This window comes from Larimichthys crocea, chromosome X (assembly GCF_000972845.2).
Source record: "Larimichthys crocea isolate SSNF chromosome X, L_crocea_2.0, whole genome shotgun sequence".
Lineage (NCBI taxonomy): Eukaryota > Metazoa > Chordata > Actinopteri > Sciaenidae > Larimichthys > Larimichthys crocea.
In genome coordinates this window covers 9,516,542-9,543,751 of record NC_040020.1, presented here as the reverse complement: position 1 = coordinate 9,543,751, position 27,210 = coordinate 9,516,542, and the positions used below count along the sequence as shown (strand labels likewise).

The 27,210-nt window shown below is 44.2% G+C and overlaps 1 protein-coding gene and 1 long non-coding RNA gene across 3 annotated transcripts in view; one reads left to right on the top strand and one right to left on the bottom strand.

Moving 5' to 3' along the window:
- Window positions 1–19,051, bottom strand: part of kitb (KIT proto-oncogene, receptor tyrosine kinase b) — a 27,831-nt gene extending 8,780 nt beyond the window's left edge. For both annotated transcript variants that reach the window (XM_019256334.2, XM_019256335.2), the window contains exons 1-11: window positions 18,799–19,051; window positions 16,205–16,480; window positions 15,843–16,127; window positions 13,641–13,780; window positions 13,094–13,262; window positions 12,261–12,450; window positions 12,064–12,179; window positions 11,858–11,972; window positions 10,308–10,498; window positions 9,897–10,003; window positions 8,086–8,212 (exon numbers count right to left, since the gene is read on the bottom strand). In XM_019256334.2, coding sequence (XP_019111879.2) covers window positions 8,086–8,212; window positions 9,897–10,003; window positions 10,308–10,498; window positions 11,858–11,972; window positions 12,064–12,179; window positions 12,261–12,450; window positions 13,094–13,262; window positions 13,641–13,780; window positions 15,843–16,127; window positions 16,205–16,480; window positions 18,799–18,853 — 1,771 coding nt within the window. In that variant the 5' untranslated portion in view covers window positions 18,854–19,051. The remainder of the gene's footprint in view (window positions 1–8,085; window positions 8,213–9,896; window positions 10,004–10,307; window positions 10,499–11,857; window positions 11,973–12,063; window positions 12,180–12,260; window positions 12,451–13,093; window positions 13,263–13,640; window positions 13,781–15,842; window positions 16,128–16,204; window positions 16,481–18,798) is intronic.
- LOC113746725 (uncharacterized) lies at window positions 10,596–11,416 on the top strand. Its single transcript, XR_003463074.1, has 3 exons — window positions 10,596–10,639; window positions 10,761–10,826; window positions 11,349–11,416. It is a non-coding gene; the product is annotated as an uncharacterized LOC113746725 (long non-coding RNA).
- Window positions 19,052–27,210: the final 8,159 nt, after the last annotated feature.

Genomic DNA, 27,210 nt, shown 5'->3' with positions numbered 1-27,210 from the left:
TTCCCTGCTGAAGCTGCTGCCCCCGCGACCGCACATCGGTAAGGGAAAGAGCGGACGAACGGACGGACTTTGAGCCAGTGTCGTGCAAGAACAGGAGCTGGGCAATGCAAGGAATGTAACCAGGCTCAGCAGCCTCTATGGACGTAATGACAGAGGCATAAAACCAAAGAGGACGCCGACGGAGGAAGCTAAGAAGAGAAAAGGAGAGAGTGAGCGAGCAAGAAGCCGCCGGACAGAGTAAATGTGGGACTGACTTTTAGTGGTTGGTGAGAGCTTGGTGAAATAAAAGGTGAAAGACAGACGCCGTCTGGCGAGTCGTGATATAGTGCTGCTGGGGACCTGGTTGATGATTGGCTGTTGGCAAAGTTGTCGACTCATTAGGATTCTGCTCCGGTGACGCTCCAACATCCAAGTGGACGTTACAATAATAAAAACACAAGTGCTGTCGTACCGAAGCGTAGTTTCTGTCGAGGAAACTCATTTGGAGTCGTACGGCAGCTGGGTGGGGTCGATATAAATGTAGTTGTTGCCATGGATACTCTCGATGACCTTCCACTGGATCTGGAACTTTGGTTTCTGTTGAGGAAAACGCGAGACGCTACATCAGCTTCCAGATATTTGTTAGTGCGACCACACCGTCGTTATCTCACATTTTCTCATCTCATCAGTCATCTGTTCAGTTTAGATACTTGATGCACTCTAGTTGTCAGCCTGTGTCTAGACTCTCTCTCTCTGCCTGATGATCCCACTGTGAATTCACGGACTGTTCTCAAGGAGTCTGACTCATCCGAGTGCAATAAAAGCAGCTCGCTGTGGGCCACGTTAATGGCTCGAGGCATGAGCTGGGTGTCAAAAAAAATTTTTAAACTACATGTCATGGCTGATTGATTCATTTCAAATTCATTAAGACACATTCATATTGATTAAAAGACTTCCAGTTTATCGTTACCAAAAAGATGTGTATAATCTCAAAAAGATGCTTCTAACTTTAAACCACCATCCTGGTGGGAGGCATGAGTCATTAGTTAAATGAGAGTGGGAATTTTGCCAGAAAATATTGCAGCCATTTATTTTTCCTCTGATGGAAACTTCATATCAGATGACAGATGCACTTTATTTAACACTGATGAATCGACATTGAAACAAATATAACAAGTGTGCTACAAAATATATTGTAATATATAAATATATACACATATACTCTATTATGTTTAGTCTTGTTTGCATCATTATATTGTGACATATAATCAGTATTTCTTGTGAATAGCTGTGTATGGCATGTACTCGGGAACCATAAATGTAGTCTGAAAACAGAAAATCCTCTGAGCCGAAGTAACGGCATCAGGCTCTGACACAAAAAGAAAAAGGGCCTTGAACCGAGACCCTGAGGCGCTTCAGGCTTACGAAAAGTCCTGAATCAGACCTCATGGGGTGATGTAGTTACACTCTGTTTGTCTTAATTGGTTCCATGTCTTATTGCTAATTCTCCTGTCATTTCAGATCCCACCTTTTCATTCCCTCACCTGGTTTTCCCCGCCCATCTCCTCACCTGCAGTCCATTTGCTCATTAGTCTTAATGTGTATAAACTAGTCCATTTCCGCTTGATCCTGCCAGTTGTCTGTGTAGTTTTTGCCAAACTCTCCAGTAATTCCAGTTTTGATTTCTGTTCTGACCTGTTTTGCCTGTCTTGGACTTGGATACCGCCTGCCCCTTGTTGGATTTGTTTGCCTGGTTTTGACCCTGCCTGTTCCTTGGACTGAGTATTGATCTCCCCTTAAACTTCTCCCTGGTCCTGTTACCAGCAAACGTGACACATGGTGCTGTAAACAACCTCGAGGGTCGGGTCTGAGTTGTAATTATGGCACCAGATGACGAACAGGTGAGGCGAGGTATAAGAACTGTGAGCCGCTTCATCTTCAGTTCGGTTCCTCACACAAAGCTCATGGCAGAGCTGAACACAAACTTCCCGTATCTTCACCTTCGCTGTAGTTCGCGTTGGTCCAGATTTACGAGTCTGGCCGCGACTCAGCCATCTTATCCGAAACAATGGCCATAGATTTATCTGATGTACGAGACGTTTATGACCCTACTTTCACTGGAAAATAATATCTACATTGCGTTAATGGCATTGCGATGCATGATTTACGCCCCCCCTCTCACCTGCAGGTATTTATACATCAGCACCACGAGGGTGAGGGTGAGGAAGTGCCGTGGCCACCATGCGGTTAGAAGAGGAGTGAAGAGTTATATGCGACGACACGTTCTGAGAGGGGAAAAAACAAGGAAATTACACATGACGTATGGTATCTATGTACACCACACACACACACACACACACACACACACACACACACACACACACACCTCCTCTGCCTTAAGACAGCTGCAGCAGTGGTGTTTGTGTGGAGGATTAGCAAGTCTATACCATACTATAATCCCAGCCTGCATGGTCAGCACGCTTTAATCCTATTCAATCTGCAACCAGTAAACACACACCTGGCCTCAGCGCAGGGGTCAAGGGGTTTGTGTGTTTATGTGCCACTACAATGTGTGTGTGTGTGGTGTGTGTTGTTCGTACCGCTGATGGAGAACAGCGTGTAAGCCTCTTCACCTCCGTGCTCGCCACACACTCCAGCGTGTGATAGCGGGGGCTCCTGTTGCTCACGTTCAGTCGGCTCTCCACCTCCCTCCTGCCGAAGGTAGCCTCCGTCACCATGGCGACATCCGGAGCCTCCCATTGGTGGCGTTGGGCAGGTGTGAGCACCTGTTGTTGGGGGGTTGTGGAGTTGATTTAGGGCACATTTTTTCCTTTAGAATCAGTTAAGAGTCAGATGTCTTCAGTTCGAGTTCCAGGACTCAAATGTGTGAAAATCTCACGTCGTGTCGCCAACTGTCAGAATCCAGTTGGCTTATTTGTCTGAATACTAATGAGACCGTGAGGTGACCTAAACCTGTTAGCCAACTTTTTTTTTTTTTTTCAGCTCCCATGAGTGTCCGCTGCTCTCCACCGCCAGACAAAACAGCCGAAGATGAGTCATGTTTCACGAGTAAAATGATCACACACACACACACACACACACACACACACTGCTGTTCAGTTACAGCTCTTAGAGCAGCCGCTAAACAAAAGACACTTTTTAAATTATGTATCAGATGATCGGCGTCACTCCTGTCGTACTTAACACACTTAATCAAACACATTTAAATTTTTGCATACCTGCACAAAACTGTACAGCTCCTTTTAAATTTGAAAAACATTTGGTGCACTATTTATATCTCTCACTACTTGATTTTTTTATCTTCCTTATATTATTTTTACTGTTTTAATGCGCCAAAAACGGAGACAACTGCTTGTATGTGAAAACCTTCTGGCAATAAACCTGTTTCTAATTCTGAATTTCACTACCGTGCAGTTCTCTCCTGCTGTAGTCTTAAAGAATAAAATATTTCCTCTACATTTGAGTGTTTTCTTTTGGTGTCACAACATTAGATAATGCTATTTGATGTGTTTAACGGGACATTGTTTTTTCCAGTCACGTCCTGAGAGCAGCGTTGTGTTCACAGTGTGACGCTCTGGGTTCAAACCCGCCATCGGTGTGATCAGTCCAAAAACATGCAGGTTAGTGTTTGTTTACCTTGTTTTTAAGCTGAATTCACATGTATATATGTATGCTCATTGAGAGAAGTCAGTGATTCTGACTCTGAAATCGCTTGTGGTCTGTTTATCTCATCTACTCCGGATGTGATGATGCAGAAATTATCCAATAAATACCAATCTTGAAGAAAGCTGTTCGATACCACTCTCATCCTTCTCTTCTGCTACTTTCATGTGTTCACCTTCAACATTTGTCTCTCACGAGGCTCATATCTCCATAAATAAATAAAAACGGCAGTGCTGCTAAAACACTGAACATGATGCAGCAGCTGTGTTATCATCATCTCCTCTGCGGTCTTATTCTGACGTAATCAATCTTAGAGCAAACACGTACGTGGAGCAGTGTAATATCATTTGGACAAACCTCGTTGCGGCAGCTTACAGAAGTACCAGCTGATTTAGACCGGGTAACCGGCAGCGATGCACCGCACCTGTCCTCAACAGGCCCTTCCTGTGCGTGATAACCGGCTTACCTTGTGAGAGAACAATGACAGAAAACACATATTAACATATAGAAAAGTGCATATTCAACCCTGTTGGTTCTAAATATGTGACTTACTGTTGACGTACACGTGGAACAATGATCTACGGACTCGTCCTCGTGACTGGCTGAGAAACTTGTAGATCCCGCCCTCCGAGCGGGACCCTCACCAGCCTGAGCTCGCTGATGTACCTGATGTAACAAACATATTAAATCCTGTGTGTGTGTGTGTTTGTGTGTGGTTGTATTACAGATGACACACTGTAACCTCTCTGTACCTGTAATTGCGGCGGTGGATGGTGATAACGTGCTCGGTGGTGTTGAGGAGCTGTTTGTCGTTGTAGGACCAGGACAGCGAGCCGGGCGCAGGATAGCATCAAATTCGACCTTGAGGCTCAGACTCTCCTTCTTTACATCAGCCTGGGTCGGACCGGGCGTCTAACTGGTAATGAGCCCTGCTCTGTAGGACAACAGGAATATAAATAGTTAAAAGGACAGTATCTTTACACTTGGTCCACCTAAGTACATGACATGTTACAGATAAACAAAGGCTAAATGCTGATTACTTTCACGCTGACTAGTCCACAAAACATGAGCCCGACATACATGTTTGCACCTTTTACACCTGGAAGCTCCAGTTTGGGGTTTGGGTTTTGTTTAGGACGTGATGATTGTTTGTGTGAATTGATTCAGGAACATTTGCATGTTCAGTTCATTTCATAAATGTTTGAAACTGTAAAGAGCAGATCACTGCTCAAGCGGGGAGACGAACAGCAAAGCACGTCTGGAAACATCTGGAGGTAAACATTTCGGATTTTTTGACATTTATCTTCTTAACTTTCTGAACTAGCTGTGTTTGATGACTGTTCTTACCGTCCTCTCCGGTGTGTAATAACCTGTTTCCTTGACTGATTGCTACTATGCAAATAACAGTTCTTAAATCCTAAAAAAACACATCCTCTTGTGTGACTAAGGGAATGGTACACAGTGAAGATTCCTGTGAATATAGAGCTGTGTGTTTACTGTTTAAGTTGCACCCATGCATGCACAAATAAACAGCACGGCATCAGGATCACCGCGGACGTCCAGCTTCAGCGCGCGGCACTGGTGCCTCTCTCGTTGGGGCGTAGCAGCGGTAAGTGCCCGTGTCCGACTGGTTGACGGCTTTGTCAAGAGCGTGATGGCTCGTTGGCAACCACGGGAACCGGGTAGGATGTGCGAGGTCGGCGTCTCTTCGGGATGCTGCGGCGAATAAAGGCAGCAGTGGCTACAGGTTGTGTTTTAATCTTAGACCAAGGGTCTGTTCTCACTCTATGTAACTTTGGAGGTCGTCACACACCACAGATGATTTGGACCGAGGAGCTGTGTCTGCCAGAACCGAGCTGGGGCATGGGCAATGTAAAATGGGACATATGACGAAAAGACTGAGGGACGTAGATGGAAGAACTTATAGCATTATAACACCTCTCAGATGTATGATGAGGATATGAGCACATGTCTCTCTAGTTCTGAAAAATCTTAACGTTAGTCCAAATATTTGTGGAGTTTCTTGCATTGATGTGGGTAGAACAAAGAAGTTTCACATCTATACAGAAGCGAGAGACGCCTGTTGAGTCAATCTCACCACTGCTGAAGGGAATCCCACTTGAGATGAAGTCCAGGTTGACGTTGGTGGAGCTGCAGGTGACCTTAAACTGTTCTCCTTCCGCAGAATACGCTTCCTTCTGGGACAGCGTGACTACCGGAGGCACTCCGGTACTGATGAAGAGTACAAAACACAAAACATCATCCAACTGATGGAAATGATTAGATCAACAGAAGCACACTGTCGCTTTTTTTAGATTAACCCCGAGGCCATGACCTTTGCACTGTCACTATTGGTGCATGTTATTTATGAGTCCAATATATCACATACAACATCTGGATTTGAGTGACAGTGTTCCTCCTGATATCTCCCTCAAACTGCTGCTCAGGCTGTGGTGACTCCTCCTGTTTGCTCTTCAACGTCCAGCCGCACAAAGGTACAGTTTTGCATTAGCACACGTAAGCTGGGTGATTCATTCCCGACATTAAATTCCTGCTGACGTCACGGTGTGTGTGCTAATTCTATTTACACCAAAACGCGGCCTTCATGCACCGTTACAAAGCTTTGTTCAGTCTTGGGACTCTAATCCTGTGCCGTCTCTCCCTCCCTCTGTCACGTCTTTCTCTCTCCATCAGTCAAAAGGAACAACGCCCCAGCTCCTCCCAGCTCGTCTCTGTTTAGACTACTTTCCACTGCCAGACTGAAAAATGCTGATGCAGTGCAGCGAAAACAGAACATGATCGGCCCCCACTAACGTACACTTGCTTTTATGCTATAGTTCCTACAAACATATTAAAAAATATGAGCATGCCAAAACACATCTGCAGTGTGGATCGCTGCCTGATCTCTGCCAGGATGCCTTTTGTTCTGTTTGTCGTCTACACTTTGATCCAGACTAAAATATCTCCACAACTATTTGAAGGGTTGCCATGAAGTTCTGCGAGACATTAATGATCCCAGAGGATCCTGTTGACTTTGGCAATAAATTTTATTTGTCCATCTTGTGTTTTATGACCAAACACCGTGCAAAACAAGCAACCCATCAACCTCAGCTCTGCCTTTTGTTTTCACACTACTATAGATGAAACATGGCAAACACTTACCAGCGTTGTCATTATAAGCATGTGAAAGTACACGTGCATGTAAGCCTTAGCGTCATACTGGTTTTGCTATTTTACATTTTTCAATGAGCCTTTCCGAGGAATGGGCGTCTTCGGAATAAAAGGCAAATTAGATTTTAGCCTATTTAACTAACTAACGTACACGTTTAAGTCTCCGCAGCCTCACACGCAGCAAACGTGACTCTTGGTTTGTTTACATGCAGTATATATCTAATAGTTTATCTATCAATCCAAAAATAACGTCTAACGTCCACCTGAGGCTGGCTCCAGAAGTGAGTCAGTCTCATAAGTCCCCATGCTTCACAGCAGAAATAAACATGTTTCAGCCTGGTACAAAAAACCATTTTGTCTCTGTAGCTAATTTCCCCGTTCATGACAACTGTACTGAGGTGAATTTATATCAACTCACCTGTTCAGGTTATATTAAGGCTTAAAGTTATGCAGGATAAGCCTCAGCTCAGCAACGCTTCACATCTTTACATATTTTTGGTTCTTTGGAGGCGGCAGAGTAAGGAAGCCACACAAAGGCCCTCAGGGTGGCTGGGCTCTCCCTCAGAGATAGGGTGAGAAGCTCGGCCATCTGCGAGGAGCTCAGAGTAGAACCGCTGCTCCTCCGCATCGAGAGGAACCAGTTAGGGTGGCTCGGGCATCTCGTGAGGATGCCTCCTGGACGTCTCCCTGGTGTGATGTTCCGGGCACGTCCCTCCGAGAGGCGGCCCCGGGAAAGACCAAGGACACAGGGACTTGGACTATGTCTCTCGGCTGGCCTGGGAACACCTTGGGGTCCCCCTAGGAGTGCTAGCAGAAGTGGCTGGGGAGAGGGAAGTCTGGGCTTCCCTGCTGAAGCTGCTGCCCCCGCGACCCATATTCGGATAAGCGGAAGAAGACGGACGAACGGACGGACTTTGAGCCAGTGTCGTGCAAGAACAGGAGCTGGGCAATGCAAGGAATGTAACCGGGCTCAGCAGCCTCTATGGACGTAATGACAGAGGCATAAAAACCAAAGAGGACGCTGACGGAGGAAGCTAAGAAGAGAAAAGGAGCGAGCAAGAAGCCGCCGGACAAGAGTAAATGTGGGACTGACTTTTAGTGGTTGGCTGGACTAGTCAGTGATATTAGCTGCTGCTGGTGACCTGGTTGATGATTGGCTGTTGGCTGTCGACTCATTAGATGATTCTGCTCCGGTGACGCTCAAACATTCAAATGGAAGTTACAATAACAAAAACACACGTGCTGTCGTACCGAAGCGTAGTTTCTGTCGAGGAAACTCCCATTTGGAGTCGTACGGCAGCTGGGTGGGGTCGATATAAATGTAGTTGTTGCCATGGATACTCTCGATGACCTTCCACTGGATCTGGAACTTCGGTTTCTGTTGAGAGAAAACCAGAGAGACGCTACATCAGCTTCCAGATATTTGTTTATGTGCGACCACACCGTCGTTTATCTCACATTTTCTCATCTCATCAGTCATCTGTTCAGTTTTTAGATTACTTGATGCACTCTAGTTGTCAGCCTGTGTCTAGACTCTCTCTCTCTGCCTGATGATCCCACTGTGAATTCACGGACTAGTTCTCAAGGAGTCTGACTCATCCGAGTGCAATAAAAGCAGCACGCTGTGGGGCCACGTTAATGGCTCGAGGCATGAGCTGGGTGTAAAAAAAAATTTAAAAACTAAAACATGTCTGCGCTCTGAATGGCTGATTGATTCATTTCAAATTCATTAAGACACATTTATCTTGATTAAAAGGACTTCCAGTTTTATCCGTTACCAAAAAAGATGTAGTATAATCTCAAAACGATGCTTCTAACTTTAAACCACCATCCTGGTGGGAGGCATGAGTCATTAGTTAAATGAGACTGGGAATTTTGCCAGAAAAAATATTGCAGCCATTTATTTTTCCTCTGATGGAAACTTCATATCAACGATGACAGATGCACTTTATTTAACACTGATGAATCGACACTGAAACAAAATATAACAAGTGTGCTACAAAATATATTGTAATATATAAAAATATATGACATTATACTCATATTTAATGTTTAGTCTTTGTTTGTATCATTATATTGTGACATGTAATCAGTATTTCTTGTGAATAGCTGTGTATGGCATGTACTCGGGAACCATAAATGTAGTCTGAAAACAGAAAATCCTCAAAAAGATCCTCTGAGCCGAAGTAACGGCATCAGGCTCTGACACAAAAAGAAAAAGGGCCTTGAACCGAGACCCTGAGGCGATTCAGGCTTACGAAAAGTTCTGAATCAGACCTCATGGTGTGATGTAGTTACACTCTGTCTTAGCTGGTTCCATGTCTCATTGCTAATTCTCCTGTCATTGCAGATCCCACCTTTCTCATTTCCCTCACCTGGTTTTCCCCGCCCATCTCCTCACCTGCAGTCCATTTGCTCATCAGCCCCTAAGTGTGTATAAACTAGTCAATTTCCGCTTGATCCCTGACAGATTGTCTTGTGCAGTTTTTGCCAAACTCTCCAGTAATTCCAGTTTTTGACTTCTCGTTCTGACCCTGTTTTGCCTGTCATGGACTTCGGATACCCGCCTGCCCCTTGTTGGATTTGTTTGCCTGGTTTTACCCTGCCTGTTCCCTGGACTGAGTAAATTGATCTCCCCTTAAACTTGTCTGTCTCGGAGTCGTGCTTTTGGGTTCTCCTTGTCAGTACCAGCAAACGTGACACATGGTGCTGATAACAACCTCCGAGGGTCGGGTCTGAGATTGTGAATTATGGCACCAGGATGGACGAACAGGTGAGGCGAGGTATAAAGAACTGTGAGCCGCTTCATCTTCAGTTCGGTTTCCTCGCAAAGCTCATGGCAGAGCTGAACAACAACTTCCCGTAGCTCTTCACCTTCGCTGTAGTTACACGTTGGTCCAGATTTACGAGTCTGGCCGCGACTCAGCCATCTTATCCCGAAACAATGGGCCATAGATTTATCTGATGTACGAGACGTTTATGACCCTACTTTCACTGGGATTAAATAATATCTACATTGCGTTAATGGCATTGCGATGCATGATTTACGTCCCCCGTCTCACCTGCAGGTATTTATACATCAGCACCACGAGGGTGAGGGTGAGGAAGATGCCGGTGGCCACCATGCCGGTTAGAAGAGGAGTGAAGAGTTTATGCGGGACGACGCGTTCTGAGAGGGGGAAAAAACAGAAATTACACATGACGTATCGGTATCTATGTCCACACACACACACACACACACACACACACACACACACACACACACTTCCTCTGCCGTTAAGACAGCTGCAGCAGTGGTGTTTGTGTGAAGGATTAGCAAGTCTATACCATACTATAATCCCAGCCTGCATGGTCAGCACGCTTTAATCCTATTCAATCTGCAACCAGTAAACACACACCTGGCCTCAGCGCAGGGGTCAAGGGGTTTGTGTGTTTATGTGCCACTACAATGTGTGTGTGTGTTGTTGTCGTACCGCTGATGGAGAACAGCGTGTAGGCCTCTTCACCCTCCGTGCTCGCCACACACTCCAGCGTGTGATAGCGGGCGTGCTCCCTGTTGCTCACGTTCAGTCGGCTCTCCACCTCCCTCCTGCCGAAGGTAGCCTCCGTCACCATGGCGACATCCGGAGCCTCCCATTGGGTGGCGTTGGGCAGGTGTGAGCACCTGTTGTTGGGGGGGGGGGGGGGGGGGGGTGAGCCTTTGTTTTGGGGGGGGGGGGGTTGTGGAGTTGATTTAGGGCACATTTTTCCTTTTATAATCAGTTAAGATGTCAGATGTCTTCAGTTCGAGTTTCCAGGACTCAAAGTGTGTGAAAATCTCACGTCGTGTCGACCAACTGTCAGAATCCAGTTGGCTTATTTGTCTGAATACTAATGAGACCGTGAGGTGACATAAACCTGTTAGCCAACTTTTTTTTTTTTTTCAGCTCCCATGAGTGTCCGCTGCTCTCCACCGCCAGACAAAACAGCAGAAGATGAGTCATGTTTCACGAGTAAAATGATCACACACACACACACACACACACACACACACACTGCTGTTCAGTTACAGCTCTAAGAGCAGCGCGCTAAACAAAAGACACTTTTTAAATTATGTATCAGATGATCGGCGTCACTCCTGTCGTTACACCTTTCAATCAAACGTACTTTATTTTGATTAATATGTTACACATTTAAATATTTTGCATACCTGCACAAAACTGTACAGCTCCTTTTAAATTTGAAAAACATTTGGTGCACATATTTATATCTTTCACTACTTGATTTTTTTATCTTTATATTATTTTTACTGTTTGTTATGCGCCAAAACACGGAGACAAACTGCTTGTATGTGAAAACCTTCTTGGCAATAAACCTGTTTCTAATTCTGAATTTCACTCACACTGTGCAGTTCTCTCCTGCTGTAGTCTTAAAAAATAAAATATTTCCATCTACATTTGAGTGTTTTCTTTTGGTGTCACAACATTAGATAAATGCTATTTGATGTGTTTAACGGGACATTAGTTTTTTTCCAGTCACGTCCTGAGAGCAGCGTTGTGTTCACAGTGATGACGCTCTGGGTTCAAACCCGCCATCGGTGTGATCAGTCCAAAAACATGCAGGTTAGTGTTTGTTTACCTGTCGAGCTCCTTGTTTTTAAGCTGAATTCACATGTATATATATGTTCATTGAGAGAAGTCAGTGATTCTGACTCTGAAATCGCCTGTCGGTCTGTTTTATCTTATCTCAGGATGTGATAATGCAGAAATTTATCACAATAAATACTCAATGTTAAAGAAAGCTGTTCGATACCACTCTCATCCTCTTCTCTTCTTGCTACTTTCATGTGTTCACCTTCAAACATTTGTCTCTCACTGAGTCTCATATCTCCATAAATAAATAAAACGAGCAGTGCTGCTAAAACACTGAACATGATGCAGCAGCTGTGTATCATCATCATCTCCTCTGCGGTCTTATTCTGACGTAATCAATCTAATAGAGCAAACACAGTAACGTGGAGCAGTGTAATATCATTTGGACAAACCTCGTGTGCGGCAGCTTACAGAAGTACCAGCTGATTTTAGGGACCGGGTAACCGGCAGCGATGCACCGCACCTGTCCATCAACAGGCCCTTCCTGCGCGATGATAACCGGCTTACCTTGTAGAGAGAACAATGACAGAAAACACATATTTAACATAATAGAAAAGTGCGTATTACAACCCTGTTGTGTTCTAAATATGTGACTTACTGTTGACGTACACGTGGAACAAATGATCTACGGACTCGTCCTCGTGACTGGCTGAGAACTTGTAGATCCCGCCCTCCGAGCCGAGGACCCTCACCAGCCTGAGCTCGCTGATGTACCTGATGTAACAAACATATTAAATCCTGTGTGTGTGTGTGTGTGTGTGTATTTACAGATGACACACTGTAACCTCTCCGTACCTGTACTTGCGGCGGTGGATGGTGATAACGTGCTCGGTGGTGTTGAGGAGCTGTTTGTCGTTGTAGGACCAGGACAGCGAGCCGGGCGCAGGATAGGCATCAAATTCGACCTTAAGGCTCAGACTTTCTCCTTCTTTAACATCAGCCTGGGTCGGACCGGGGCGTCCTAACATGGTAATGAAGCCCTGCTCTGTAGGACAACAGGAATATAAATAGTTAAAAGGACAGTATTCTTTACACTTTGGTCCACCTAAGTACATGACATGTTACAGAGAAACAAAGGCTATACTGCTGATTACTTTCCACTGCTGACTCAGATGCCACAAAACATGAGCCCGACATACATGTTTGCACCTTTTTACACCTGGAAGCTCCAGTTTGGGGGTTCAGGGGTTTTGTTTAAGGACGTGCTGATTGTTTGTGTGAATAAGATTCAGAAACTTTGCGTGTTCATTTCATTTCCTAGATGTTTGAAACTGTAAAGAGCAGATCACTGCTCAGAGCTGGGGAGACGAAACAGCAAAGCCACGTCTGGAAACATCTGGAGATAAACATTTTGGATTTTTTGAACATTTATCTTCTTAACTCGTGTCTGAACTAGCTGTGATTTGATGACTGTTCTTACCGGCCTCTCCGGTGTGTAATAACCTGTTTCCTTGACTGATTTGCATACTATGCAAATAACAGTTCTTAAATCCTAAAAGAACACATCCTCTTGTGTGACTAAGGGAATGGTACACAGTGAAGATTCCTGTGAATATTGGCTGTGTGTGTTCACTGTTTAAGTTGCACCCATGCATGCACAAAATAAACAGCACGGCATCAGGACTCACCGCGGACGTCCAGCTTCAGCGCCGCGGCACTGGTGCCTCTCTCGTTGAGGGCGTAGCAGCGGTAAGTGCCCGTGTCCGACTGGTTGACGGCTTTGATCAAGAGCGTGATGGCTCGTTGGCAACCACGGGAACCGGGTAGGATGTGCGAGGTCGGCGTCTCATCGGGATGCTGCGGCGAATAAAGGCAGCAGTGAGCTACAGGTTGTGTTTTAATCTTAGACCAAGGGTCTGTTCTCACTCTATGTAACTTTTGGCTCACACCACAGATGATTTGAACCAGGGGAGCTGGTGTCATGCCAGAACCGGAGCTGGGGGCATGGGCAATGTAAGAATGGACATAATGATGAAAAGACTGAAGCGGACGTAGATGGAAGAAGCTTTGTAGCATTATAACACCTCTCAGATGTATGACTGAGGATATGAGCACAGTGTCTTCTAGTTCTGAAAATATCTTAACGTTAGTCCAAATATTTGAGGAGTTTCTTGGGTAGAAACAGAGAAAGTTTCACGTCTCATACGGAAGCAGAGCCTGTTGAGTTAATCTCACCGCTGCTGAAGGGAAATCCCACTTGAGGCTGAAGTCCAGGTTGACGTTGGTGGAGCTGCAGGTGACCTTAAACTGTTCTCCTTTCCGCAGAATAACGCTTTCCTTCTGGGACAGCGTGACTACCGGAGGCACATCCGGTACTGATGAAGAGATACAAAAACAAAACATCATCACAACTGATGGAAATGATTAGATCAACAGAAGCACACTGTCGCTTTTTTTAGATTTAACCCCGAGGCCATGACCTTTGCACTGCTCACTATTGGCTGCGTGTTATTTATGAGTCCGATATATCATATACAACATCTGGATTTGAGTGACAGTGTTCCTCCTTGATATACTCCCTCAAACTGCTGCTAAGGCTGTGTGACTCCTCCTGTTTGCTCTTCAACGTCCACGCACAAAGGTACAGTATTTGCATATTAGCACACGTAAAGCTGGGTGATTCATTCCCGACATTAAATTCCTGCTGACGTCACGGTGTGTGTGCTAATTCTATTTACACCAAAACGCGGCCTTCATGCACCGTTACAAAGCTTTGTTCAGTCTTGGGACTCTAATCCTGCGCCGTCTCTCCCTCCCTCTGTCACGTCTTCTCTCTCCATCAGTCAAAAGGACACAACGCCCCAGCTCCTCCCAGCTCGTCTCTGTTTAGACTACTTTCCACTGCAGACTGAAAAATGCTGATGCAGTGCAGCGAGGAACAGAAACATGATCGGCCCCCACTAACGTACACTTGCTTTTATGCTATAGTTCCTACAAACATATTAAAAAAATATGAGCTTCTGCCAAAACACATCTGCAGTGTGGATCGCTGCCTGATCGCTGCCAGGATGCATTTTGTTCTGTTTGTCTGTCTACCACTTTGATCCGGACTAAAATATCTCCACAACTATTTGAAGGGTTGCCATGAAGTTCTACGCAGACATTAATGATCCCCAGAGGATCCTGTTGACTTTGGCAATAAATTTCTATTTGTCCAATACTTGTGTTTTATGACCAAACACGTGCAAAACAAGCAACCCATCAACCTCAGCTCTGCCTTTGTGTTTTTCACACTACTAAGATGATGAACATGGCAAACACTTACCAGCGTTGTCATTATAAGCATGTGAAAAGTACACAGTGCATGTAAGCTTTGGCGTCATACTGGTTTTGCTATTTTACATTTTTCCAATGAGCCTTTCCGAGGAATGGGCGTCTTCGGAATAAAAGGCAAATTAGATTTTAGCCTATTTAACTAACTAACGTACACGTTTAAGTCTCCGCAGCCTCACAACGCAGCAAACGTGACTCTTGGTTTTGTTTACATGCAGTATATATCTACATAGTTTATCTATCAATTCCAAAAACTAACGTCTAACATCCACCTGAGGCTGGCTCCAGAAGTGAGTCAGTCTCCATAAGTCCCCATGTCCAAATGTCCAACTTCACAGCAGAAATAAACATGTTTACAGCCTGGTACAAAAAACAGTTTTGGTCTCTGTAGCTAATTTCCCCGTTCATGACAACTGTACTGAGGGTGAATTTATATACAACTCACCTGTTCACATTATATTAAGGCTTAAAGTTATGCAGGGTTAAGCCTCAGCTCAACCAACGCTTCACATCTTTTGGTTCATTTGGAGGCGGCAGAGTAAGGACAAGCCACACAAAGGCTCTTCAGAAACCGTCGGGTGTCGTCACGGAGACTACGTCCAGGTTTCATACAGTCTACGATCATCACTGCCAAATTTTGACTCCCTATTACCGTGTGACGAAGTTTTCTCAACACATCTGATGAAGTATCTTCTCATATCAGCAACTTTGCTCAGCCTAAACTACTGTTTTAAACAAGCAGCTGTGACATTTCACTCTGTTTTTACTTCACTGCTTTCAGACAAGTACGGGAACATTTATGGTTCTCAAGAGACTTTTTCTCTTCCACTAATTACTGGAAGCAGATGGCCACTTTAAGGCTGACAAAATAAGCTACAAGAGGGATCACTTAACCGTACGTTTTACAAGCTTTTGACTTTAACTCTGACTTTGTAGATCTGTTCTCTTCCTTCTGTAAAGATGACCTTTAGTCCTTCACATATAGCATTCAATTATCACCCAAATGATAAATCTAGTAAAGCTATGACACATCAGAACCATTAAACACCCTTTTACCGACATGAATTGTAGTTATCACCTTTGTCCGTCGTGTCTTTCACTTACCGAGTCGCACGTCCACAGTGTATTGGCTCGAGGTCACCCTGGCTCCACCGAGCTGTCCCGCGCAGACGTAACAGCCCTCGTACACCTTTCTGGCATTGTTGATAATGACGCCACGCTGGAGGTGGCTGTGGTAACTCATGCCGGAGGGCAAAGGTCGTCCGTCGCAGGTCTCCAAAGCCAGGTGGGTGACCTCGGGGTCGGTCACAAGACAGGGGATGGTGCAGTTCTCACCTGCACGCACCAGGATGGCGTTCACCATGGTGCGCTGGAAGGCGTTCTGGGGGTCTGAGATCGACAGATGTTAGTAGACAGACACGCTTGTTCAATCCCATCCCTCTCCTCCCCCATCCTCCGACACCCACCTTTCACATAAACATAGATGGAGCTGTGCTCCAGCGTGCTGTTGTTGACGCACACGTATCGACCCATGTGGTATGTCTGCACCGCTGACACCTTGATGTAAGCCGCTCCGCCTTCCTCCACCTCTCCGTCCAGCCTGCGGGCCCTCTCCTTCTGCCACCTCAACCTGGACGGGACGCCAGGCGTTGTGGCGTTGTCATGGCAGCGCAGCTCCAGCTTCCCCCTCTTGGGAACGACTACATGAGGCCCGCTGGGGGAGATGACTGGCTCGCACCACGCTGGAACAGAAGGCGTGCAGTATGGTTGATGTATGCTGGAACTGGATGCTATTTTTGAATGGCTGTGATGGGTTCAGTTTGGGTAAAGAGTCAGCCAAGGAGGTAAAACACTGCAGTCAGCAACATTAGATGAATTACAACCTCTAAGAATAATGGAAATCAATGAAAAGAGAAATAAGCAGAGTGGAGGAATAATAATGACATTATGACATTATGTAACAGAGTTTACCTCCTGCTGATCCGCACTGACCTGTGATCAGCTGAACGGCGTCTCTGTCATTCGTACGTCTGTTCTCACACTATGTAACTTTGGGCTCCGGGTCGGGAGAAGTACGTAACGCTTTACGGCACTAAGTCACACAGCAGCAACTATTTCACTGATTCTGGTTAAACATGGATCATATTTTATGGAGGAAATGTTTTCTGGTTTTCCCTCTGATGTCCTCCGGCTGCTCCGCCTCAACTCTCTGTGATTTACAGAGTTTATGATGGACAGTGAAGTAAACTGCTGACAGCTGTAGCTGCTGTTAGATCATGTAGGCTCAGTTTAGTGTTTGTACCACAGAAATGTTGGACCACCGGGAAGAAGAAAAAGAAGTTTACAGGCCTGAGACTTGGGGGAATGTTGACGGGAAGTGGAGCTTTAAAGGCTCTATGGACATAATGGCAGAGGAGAAAACAGCGAAGAGGACATTTACGGAGGAAGCTAAGAAGAGAAAATGAAAGAGTGAGCGACCAAGAGTAAATGTGGGACTGACTTTTAGTGGTTGGTGAGAGCTTGGTGAAATAAAAGGCTGAAAGACAGACGCCGAGCTGGGCTGACTGCTGCTGGATTAGGCAGTGATATCAGCTGCTGCTGGGTCCTTGTTGATGTTTGGCTGCTGGCAAAGTTGTCGACTCTTGATCGTTAGTAATGTAATCAGAAGAAATACTCGAGTACAGCTGAACATATTTACCACACTGAAACTGGAGGTACTAAATCAAAAAACCCCACAAATTTCTACACAGTGTTTCTTTAGTTATTTAACTCTTATAAAATAGTGTTGTTTGCTGTTTTTAAGCACAAAAAACAGAGAAAAGTAGCAAATCCTCACCCATGAAAAGCTGTAACAAAATATTTCTCTGTAGTTTTGCTTAAAAATCGTTTATTTTGATCGACTGATCAGTTAATGCACTGATCAGTGGAGAACACAACAGTGTGATGGTTAAATTGGATGTTAGAATTGGCACGGAGCCCCTTAAAAACAGAGTGCTATCAAACCACCATGGCTCAATTGAACGATCAATAATCATGAGCTGTCTCTCCGCTGAGTAATCGTGCATTAAGGGCCCCCAAAATCCATAAACTGAAGATGAGTAAACTCCCTCTCAGCTTACCCCCCCATAAACCAACCCCCCTCCCCTAAAGTTTTCTTTTCCACTGTTCCACATGATGAGCGCCATTTCAAGAAACATCTTCATGTGACTGTTGTGCCTTCAGGCCTGGCTGAGAAGGAAAGGAAAGGAGGGGAGGCATGAGGATGCAAATAAGCCCCCTTCTCTTCTTCTAAAAAAACAAAACAAACAATATCAGTGTGTTTGCTGCTGGATGCACGCTGGGCAGAGAGGAATTTGTGCCCTCGCAGTTTGTGCTCTGTTATTTGACTGAGCCAAAAAAGGTTTCAGAGAAAACCTGAGGCTGTTGTTTGACTAAACACGAAGCTTTCATCGCAGCAGTCAGAGCTGTTCACATGTCAAAGAGCTGCTGGGTGTGTTTGTCTTAAAACATGTGTGTCTCCTTCTTCTGCTGCTGCTGCTGCTGCTGCTGCTGCACCCAATCCCTTTTATTTTGAAGGGATAAATAATTAATCTGCCTCAAATAGTGGTCCAAACACACACACACACACACACATGAACACACACACACCTGTTGCCTGCTGGGAAATGCAACCTAAAGGCATTTCCCATGCAACACTAGACACACAGTATTTATGCAAATAAGTCCTGATATGATCTGTAGACCTGGGCTGGCAGGTTGGTGTGAGTTGCACCATTAAACTCCTCTTTCTGTCAACATTACGCACGTTTCCAGAGACAAATTGAGGTGCGTAATATGCGCACATTTTAGGGCACCGCAATTTCACACCTTAGGCAGTGACACTGAATCATTCAGAGAGAGAAAACTCTTCATTAAAGAGGACTGCATTTAAATCTAATGATTTATGAGGTAAACAGATAACATAAGGTCACCAAAAAGTCACTAGGCACACCATGTGACATTACAGATACATTCACGCAATATTTCAATGATTTCTCTAAGCTTGGAGTCGTTTTCTTACCTGTTAGTGGCAGCAAAATAAAATAAGAGGCAGAAATAACCCAGTGGCATCTCATGATTAGGCGCTTTTCAAGCTTTTTACTCTACTCCACGCGTCTCAAGAGCAAGAAAAACCATCCTGAGCTTTAAACAGATATAATAAAATCCATCCAGCGCACCGCAGTAACGCAGATCGGGTCTCTCCACGGCGTCCTGAGCGCGCACACACACAATGATCCAGCAGGCTGCGTCTCGCTCCCTCTCCCCCCTCCTGATGGATCACACTGGAGCTTAAAGACACAGTGCAGCGCCTCTCCTCCCAGATCTGGATCCGTGCCACTCCTTTTCTGTCCCGCATTGGCTGGAGAGTGGCCAAGGTGATGAGTCGGTTATTACCGGAGCCATCTTCACCCGTTTTTCTTACGCAGTCATCGCAAGAAAAGGGAAGAACATTTTTCCAAGAATTAAAGTGCTGATTGTAATGTAAAGAATCTATATGTGAGCTGACTGTGAATGTTTATCACATGGCAGGCGGGAGTTTCCCCGCAGAAAAACCCTCTCTCAGTTTGTGATGCTCTAATCAGCATGATCATAGTGGTCTCACATTTCTCAGATTTAATCAACTTTACATCCCCAGCAGGAGCTGATAAATGCTCATAATGTGGCGGCGTGCAGACCTCACACTATCTGCATCTCAGCAAGAATCACATAGCAGCCATCAGCAAGACTTCAGCCTGTGTAATTCCTATAGAAAGTCATAGTCAACATGAAATAACTCTTGATCAGATGTTTTTGCCCCAAATCCCCCAATTTGTTTTAAAGCCCTTCACACTTTTTATTTGTCATAACCCCCCACAAGTGTTTTCAAGGTCAAGGTATTAGAGTATAATCATCTTAAGATAAGAGCTGTTATGTTTCTGTTACCTCGTTTTCTAACTTTATTTATCTACTTGATGTTTTGTTGTGTTTCTACATTGTTATTCATTGTGTTCTATCGTATTGTGCAGCACTTTGGAAACCCTGTGTTTGCTAAAATCGTGCTATATAAATAAAGTAGATTGGATTGGATTGGAGATGTTTCTACAGTAGAACAAATGGCTGGTTCACCCTCTCAAAAGGGTATTTTGCATTTCTTATGTAGTTCATGCCCATCATAGGTTCTCCCCAAGCAGCAACCTTCATGGCTGTGAAGCGAAGCCAATGCAGAAGAAGTGCTAAAATTCCTCAAGCGGCCACTTGAAGCTGGACCTTATTTGCTATGGTGCTCCATAAATTCACCGCAAGTCTGGTTTGGATTAAAAACTAGCCTGTTTAAATAAAAAAATACCAGAAATTCAGACTTGAGACCAAGTCAAGACCAAAGCCAGACAGTACATAACCAATGTAGGTAGCTAATATTCAGAAAAACTCTACATTACGTCATTAAGCGTCGCCTTGAAGGATTTACAAACCGCTGTGTGTTCTTTTGCACGCTGTTAACGAATAAATCAGACAATGACAGGATATTAAATGACATAGTTGTTGACCAAGACCGATTTCAAGTACTTTCAAGTAGCAGATTTAGATTAACGAAAATGGCGTAACAATATTTCCTTGTATTATTGGTGTATGTTACCAAACAAATGAGTCAAACGAGCTGACAAACTGGGGCCTTTAGGGGTTTTTCCAAAGATCTGGGAACCTTTGGCAGTTGCTGTCATCGGTGAGGAAGTCTACGTACCCAGAAAACGTGATGTTGAAATACTTAAATTATAACAAGGAATCATTTTCAGGGACCTCTGCTGACTGAGAGGTCATTAAATTGTCTTTACGCCTCGAGCTGTGTGTGTGTATGTATGTATGGTTTTGTGTTAGTATTATCTTTTGATGTGTGTGTGTGTGTTTCCTCTTCCTCTAGAGGATTATGTGAAAGGACACTGGGATCATTATGTGTTTTTTTTCCCCCTTACACACATGATTCATATCTTAACCTCAACGCATCACCCCCGACGCTGCATGCCTTTCTTGGCACATGATGGCAGGATGAGGCTAAACAAACTAGAACATAAGCAGAACGTCGCTTTAATTGAACTTTTTTTCACTTCATTAGTTTGTTGTCTTAGTATAATTTTCCGGAAAGAAACGTGGCTGCTGATGGTTTTCACTTATCGGCTGGATTTAAGCGGAAAGACAACACACACAGCTTTAGGGTGTTTCTCTTCATGATGTTTATGCAAAGTAGACCAACTGCTCTTTAACAAAGATACTGTGAGTTCACAGTTCAGTTAGATGTCTCCTGTGTCTGGGTCTGATTGGTTATTGGTTATACCTTTCCAGGGAAATTATGCAAAACAGGCTGATTTGCAGGGGGTGCAGTTTTTAAAATATGATTTAGGGGGAAATAATCCCTTGGCGAGGGAGGAAGGGGAGGACTGTTTTGACTGAGAGGCCTGGGGTGAGAGAGGGGAGTAACAGCCCAACCATGTGTTTGAGAAACATGTTTTTTTTTGCAAACAGTGATGCCTCAGAGGCGTATTTCACATTTGCGCCACAAAAAGTTTGGTTGTTTGTCGGACAAAACGGAGTCGACAGTTTGGTCGTACGCCTGACAAAAAGGCTCATATCAGAGATTGAGCATACAAGTCTCAATGAAATCAACATTAAAGGAACAGTTCAACATTTTTGGGAAATGTGCTGATTGAATTATAAGCGGAGGGTTATAACACAGCTGGACCTGGGACTGAATACAGTAGTAGGCAGTACAGTAGCCAACGGAGGTGGTTTTCTTGCCCGATTCAGCTCCCGGCACCTCGGATCAGTTCAGTTTACAACAGTTAGCAGCTCACTACTTAGCGATCTTCCTATAAAGTCCATAAATCACGTAGTGTAACATTATTTCCTGTTGGCCTGTGCACAATCTGATGCCAGATTCGGTTATTGGCAGTTAATTTAGCAACTTTTGCATGTGGTTAGGCATAAAGCTATCTGTCCATCATAAAATCACAGAGAGTTGAAGCAGAGTAGCCGGAGGACATCAGAGGGAAGAGGCAGCAAATATATTCTGTATAAAAAAAAAAAGTTGTGCTTTAATAGACAGAGGACAGATGTAATAACAACACTTAACGGTCTAGTGCTTAGTTTAGCTTGAACAATAGACTGTAAACGGAGAAACAGCTGGCATAGCTTTGTTGAAATCTGTTTACTGGGACCTCTAAACATAAATGAACTCTGGTATCTCGATTAATTGTCCAGTGTGTAGGATTTAGTGACATTACCCAACAAGTAACCTTTGTCCATTCTGGGCTACTGTAGAAATATGGCGGACTCTGTGGAAGAGGACGGTAGGTAGGTATTATTTTTCTAAGGTGAGAAAAACATACCAATTCCTATTTTCAGGTGATTATACAGTAATGAAAACATTGTTATGAATATTATATTCAATTTCTGACATGTTTTGTAAATAGAGACATCTCATTTTTACACACCGGACCTTTAAATCATGAAAAAAATTAAACGCAAATTTGAAAATAATTTAAACATTAAACGAATCACTGGATTATGTTAAAAGTTCTTTAAAAGAGCTCACCATAAGCACGTGAAAATAGAAAAGTTTTTAACCTGATTTAAAAGTGCTCAGAGTTGGGGGATGATCAGTCCTCGTGCGTTTTTGTTCCAGTTGTGAGCAGCAAACTACTAAATGCTGCTTCACGTGTCTGTTTTGAACTCGGTGCTCCACTATCTGACCTGAGTCAGTAGATCTCAGAGCCTACTGGGTCTATATTCTACTAACATTTCGTTATGTATTGGTGGGCCTAAACCATTCAGTGATTTGTAAACAGTAGCAGAACTTTAAGTCTATTCTGTGGCTAACTGGGAGCCAGTGTGAGACTTAAGAACTGGGTGATGTGTTCTGATCTCTTTGTTCTGGTCAAAACTCGAGCGGCTGCGTTCTGAAGGAGCTGCAGCTGTTTGATACTTTTTTGGGGGAGTCCAGTCAAAAGACCATTACAGTAGTCAAGTCTACTGGAGATGAAACATGGATCAGCTTTCTCCGACTGTTTGGGACATAAAGCCCTTAACTCTGGATATGTTTCTGGTTGGTAGAAGGCGGTTTTGGTGACTGATTTTATGTGACTGTTGAAGGTCAGATCTGAGTCTATCAACACGCCAAGGTTTCGGACTTGGTCTTTAGTTTCTAGAGACAGTAACTCAAGGTGTTTACTGACAGCAACCCTCCTTCTCTTATTGCCAAAAACAATTACCTCCGTTTTTTCTTGATAAACTGAAGAAAACTTTTGTTCATCCAATTTTTGACTTGCTCTAGACAGTTACACAATCACTCTATAGGACGCAGTCATCTGGGACAGCGCAAGATATATCTGTGTGCCATCTGCAAACTATGATAATTGACATTAGAATGCAGAATTTGAGCCAAAGGCTCAAAAGGGGTCCAAGAACTGACCCTGAGGAACCCCACATGTCTAGCACTCGATCTGATTGATTACTTCCAATGGTTACAAAAAACTCTGCTCCTCCAAGTAGGACCTGACCATCTAGGACTGTTCCACGGAGTTCCTGCCCATGTTTCCAATCTGTTAGCAGTGTGCGGTGATCCACAGTGTCAAACGCAGCACTGAAGAGCCAGCAGGACCGTTAATTTTTGTTATTACACTGTCCTCTGTCATTAAAGCACAATTTTTTTTTTTATACAGAAATATTGCTGCCTCTTCCCTCTGATGTCTCCGCTGTACTCGGCTCAACTCTCTGTGATTTTTATGATGGACAGATAGCTTTATGCCTAACCACATGCAAAAGTTGCTAAATTAACTGCCAATAACCGAATCTGGCATCAGATTGTGCACGACCAACAGGAAATAATGTACAACTACGTGATTTATGGACTTTATAGGAAGATCGCTAAGTAGTGAGCTGCTAAGTGTTGTTAGACCAGTCAGCTATGAAGTAAACTGAACTGATCCGAGGGTGCCGGGAGCTGAATCCGGCAAGAAAACCACCTCCGTTGGCTACTGTACTGCCTACTACTGTATTCAGTCCCAGTCCAGCTGTGTTAAACCCTCGGCTAGTACTTCAATCAGCACATTTCCCCAAATGGAACGTTCCTTTAATGTTGATTTCACTGAGACTTGTATGCTAAACTCTGATATGAGCCTTTTTGTCAGGCGTACGACCAAACGGTCGACTCCGTTTGTCCGACAAACAACAAACTTTGGTGGCGCAAAGGTGAAATACGCCCTGAGGCATCACTGTTGGCAAAAAAAAACATGTTTCTCAACACATGGTTGGCTGTTACCCCCTCTCTCACCCCAGGCCTCTCAGTCAAAACAATCCTCCCCTTCCTCCCTCGCCAATGGATATTTCCCCCTAAATCATATTTTAAAAACTGACCCCCTGCAAATCAGCCTGTTTGCAATTTCCCGGGAGAAACACCAATAACCAAAGACCCAGACACAGGAGACACAAGAACTGTGAACACAGTACGGTTAAAGAGCAGTTGGTCACTTTGCATAAACATCATGAAGAGAAACACCCTAAAGCGTGTTGTCTTTCCGCTGAAACCAGCCGATAGTGAAAAACAGCACCACCACGTTTCTTTCCGGAAAATTATACTAAGACAACAAACAACGAAGTGAAAAAAAGTCAATTAAAGCGACGTTCTGCTTATGTTCTAGTTTGTTTGCCTCATCCTGCCATCATGTGCCAAGAAAGGCAGGCAGCGTCGGGGGTGATGCGTGGAGGTTAAGATATGAATCAGGGGTGTAAGGGGAAAAAAAAACACATAATGATCCCAGTGTCCTTTCACATAATCCTCTAGAGGAAGAGGAACACACACACACACACAAAAGATAATACTAACACAAAACCATACACACACCAGCTCGAGGCGTAAAGAGAATTTAATGACTCTCAGTCAGCAGAGGTCCCTGAAAATGATCCTTGTTTAATTTAAGTATTTAACATCATGTTTTTTTGGTAGGTAGACTTCCTCACCGATGACAGCAACTGCCAAAGGTTCCCAGATCTTTGGAAAAACCCCTGAAGGCCCCAGTTTGGCAGCTCGTTTGACTCATTTGTTTGGTAACATACACCAATAATACAAGAAATATTGTTAGCCATTTCGTTAATCTAAATTGCTACTTGAAAGTACTAAAATCGGTCTTGGTCAACAACTGTGTCATTTAATATCCTGTCATTGTCTTTATCGTAACAGCGGTCCAAAAGAACACACAGCGGTTTGTAAATCCTTCAAGGCGACTAATGACGTATGTAGAGTTTTTGTGAAATTACGACCTAAATTGGTTATGTACTGTCTGGTCTTGGTCTTGACTGGTCTCAAGTCTGAATTTCTGGTATTTTCATTTACACACGGCTAGTTTTAATCCAAACCAGACTTGTGGTGAATTTATGAAGCACCATAGCAAAAGGTCCAGCTTCAAGTGGCTGCTTGAGGAATTTTAGCACTTCTTCTGCATTGGCTTCGCTTCACAGCCATGATGTTGCTGCTTGGGGAGAACCTATATGCGCATGAACTAGATAAGAAATGCAAAAGACCCTTTGAGGGGGTAACCAGCATTTGTTCTGCTGTAGAAACATCTCAATCAATCCAATCTACTTTATTTATATAGCACGATTTTAGCAACACAGGGTTTCAAGTTGCTGCACATACGATAGACACAATGAATACAATGTAGAAACACAAAAACATCAGTAGATATAAAGTAGAAAACGAGGTAACAGAAACAACAGCTCTTATCTTAAGATGATATACTCTAATACCTTGACCTTGAAAACACTGGGGGGTATGACAAATAAAAAAGTGTGAAGGGCTTTAAAACAAATTGGGGGATTTGGGGCAAAAAACTCTGATCAGAGTTATTTCATGTTGACTATGACTTTCTATAAGATTACACAGGCTGAAGTTGCTGATGGCTGCTATGTGATCTGTGCTGCTGAGTGATGCAGATAGGGTGAGGTCTGCACGCCGCCACATTATGAGCAGTTATCAGCTCCTGCTGGGGATGTAAATTTGATTAAATCTGAGAAATGTGAGACCACTATGATGCATGCTGATTAGAGCATCACAAACTGAGAGAGGGTTTTCTGCGGGGAAAACTCCCGCCTGCATGTGATAAAACATCACAGTCAGCTCACTGAGAAGATAGATTCTTACATCACAATCACACTTTATTCTTGGAAAATGTTTTCTCCTTTTCTTGCGATGACTGCGTAAGAAAAACGGGTGAAGATGGCTCCGGTAAATACCGACTCATCACCTTGGCCACTCTCCCAGCCATGCGGGACGAAAAGGAGTGGCACGATCCAGACTGGGAGGAGAGGCGCTGCACTGTGTCTTAAGCTCCAGTGTGATCCATCAGGAGGGGGAGAGAGGGAGCGAGACGCAGCCTGCTGGATCATTGTGTGTGCGCGCTCAGGACGCCGTGGAGAGACCCGATCTGCGTTACTGCGGTGCGCTGGATGGATTTTTTATTATATCTGTTTAAAGCCCAGGATGGTTTTCTTTGCTGTTGAGACGCGTGGAGTAGAGTAAAAGCTTGAAAAGCGCCTAATCATGAGATGCCACTGGGTTATTTCTGCCTCTTATTTATTTTGCTGCCACTACAGGTAAGAAAACGACTCCAGCTTGAGAGAAATCATTGAAATATTGCGTGAATTATCGTAATGTCACATGGTGTGCCTGTCCGTAGGACTTTTTGGGTGACCTTATTTATCGTGTTAACCGCAAATCATTAGATATAATGCAGCCTCAGTTCCTTTAATGAAGAGTTTTTCTTCTCTCGAATGATTCAGTGTCACTGCCTAAGGTGTGAAATGGCGGTGTCCTTCCCTAAATGTGCGCATTACGCACCTCAATTTGTTCTCGGAAACGTGCTGTAATGTTGAAAGAAGAGGAGTTTTAATGGTGCAACTCACGCCAACCTGCAGCCCAGGTCTACAGATCATATCAGACTTATTTGCATAAATACTGTGTGTCTAGTTGCATGGCAAATGCTTTAGGTTGCATTCACGCAGGCAAAGGTTTGGTGTGTGTTTGTTCGTGTGTTGTGTTGTGTGTTTTGGACCACTATTGTGAGGCAGGATCAATATTTATCCCTCACAACATAAAAGGGATTGGGTGCAGCAGCGCAGCAGCAGCAGCTTGGCACGAAGATAGAAGAGACTCACATGTTTTAAGACACCACACCCAGCAGCTCTTTGACATGTGAAACAGCTCTGACTGCTGCGATGATACTTCGTGTTTAGTCAAACAACAGCCTCAGGTTTTTCTCTGAAACCTTTGTTTTGGCTCTAAATAACAGAGTCACAACAACTGCGAGGGCACAAATTCCTCTCTGCACAGCGTGCACACAGCAGCAACACACTGATATTGTTTTGTTTTGTTTTTTTAGAAGAGAGAAGGGGGCTTATTGTGCAATCC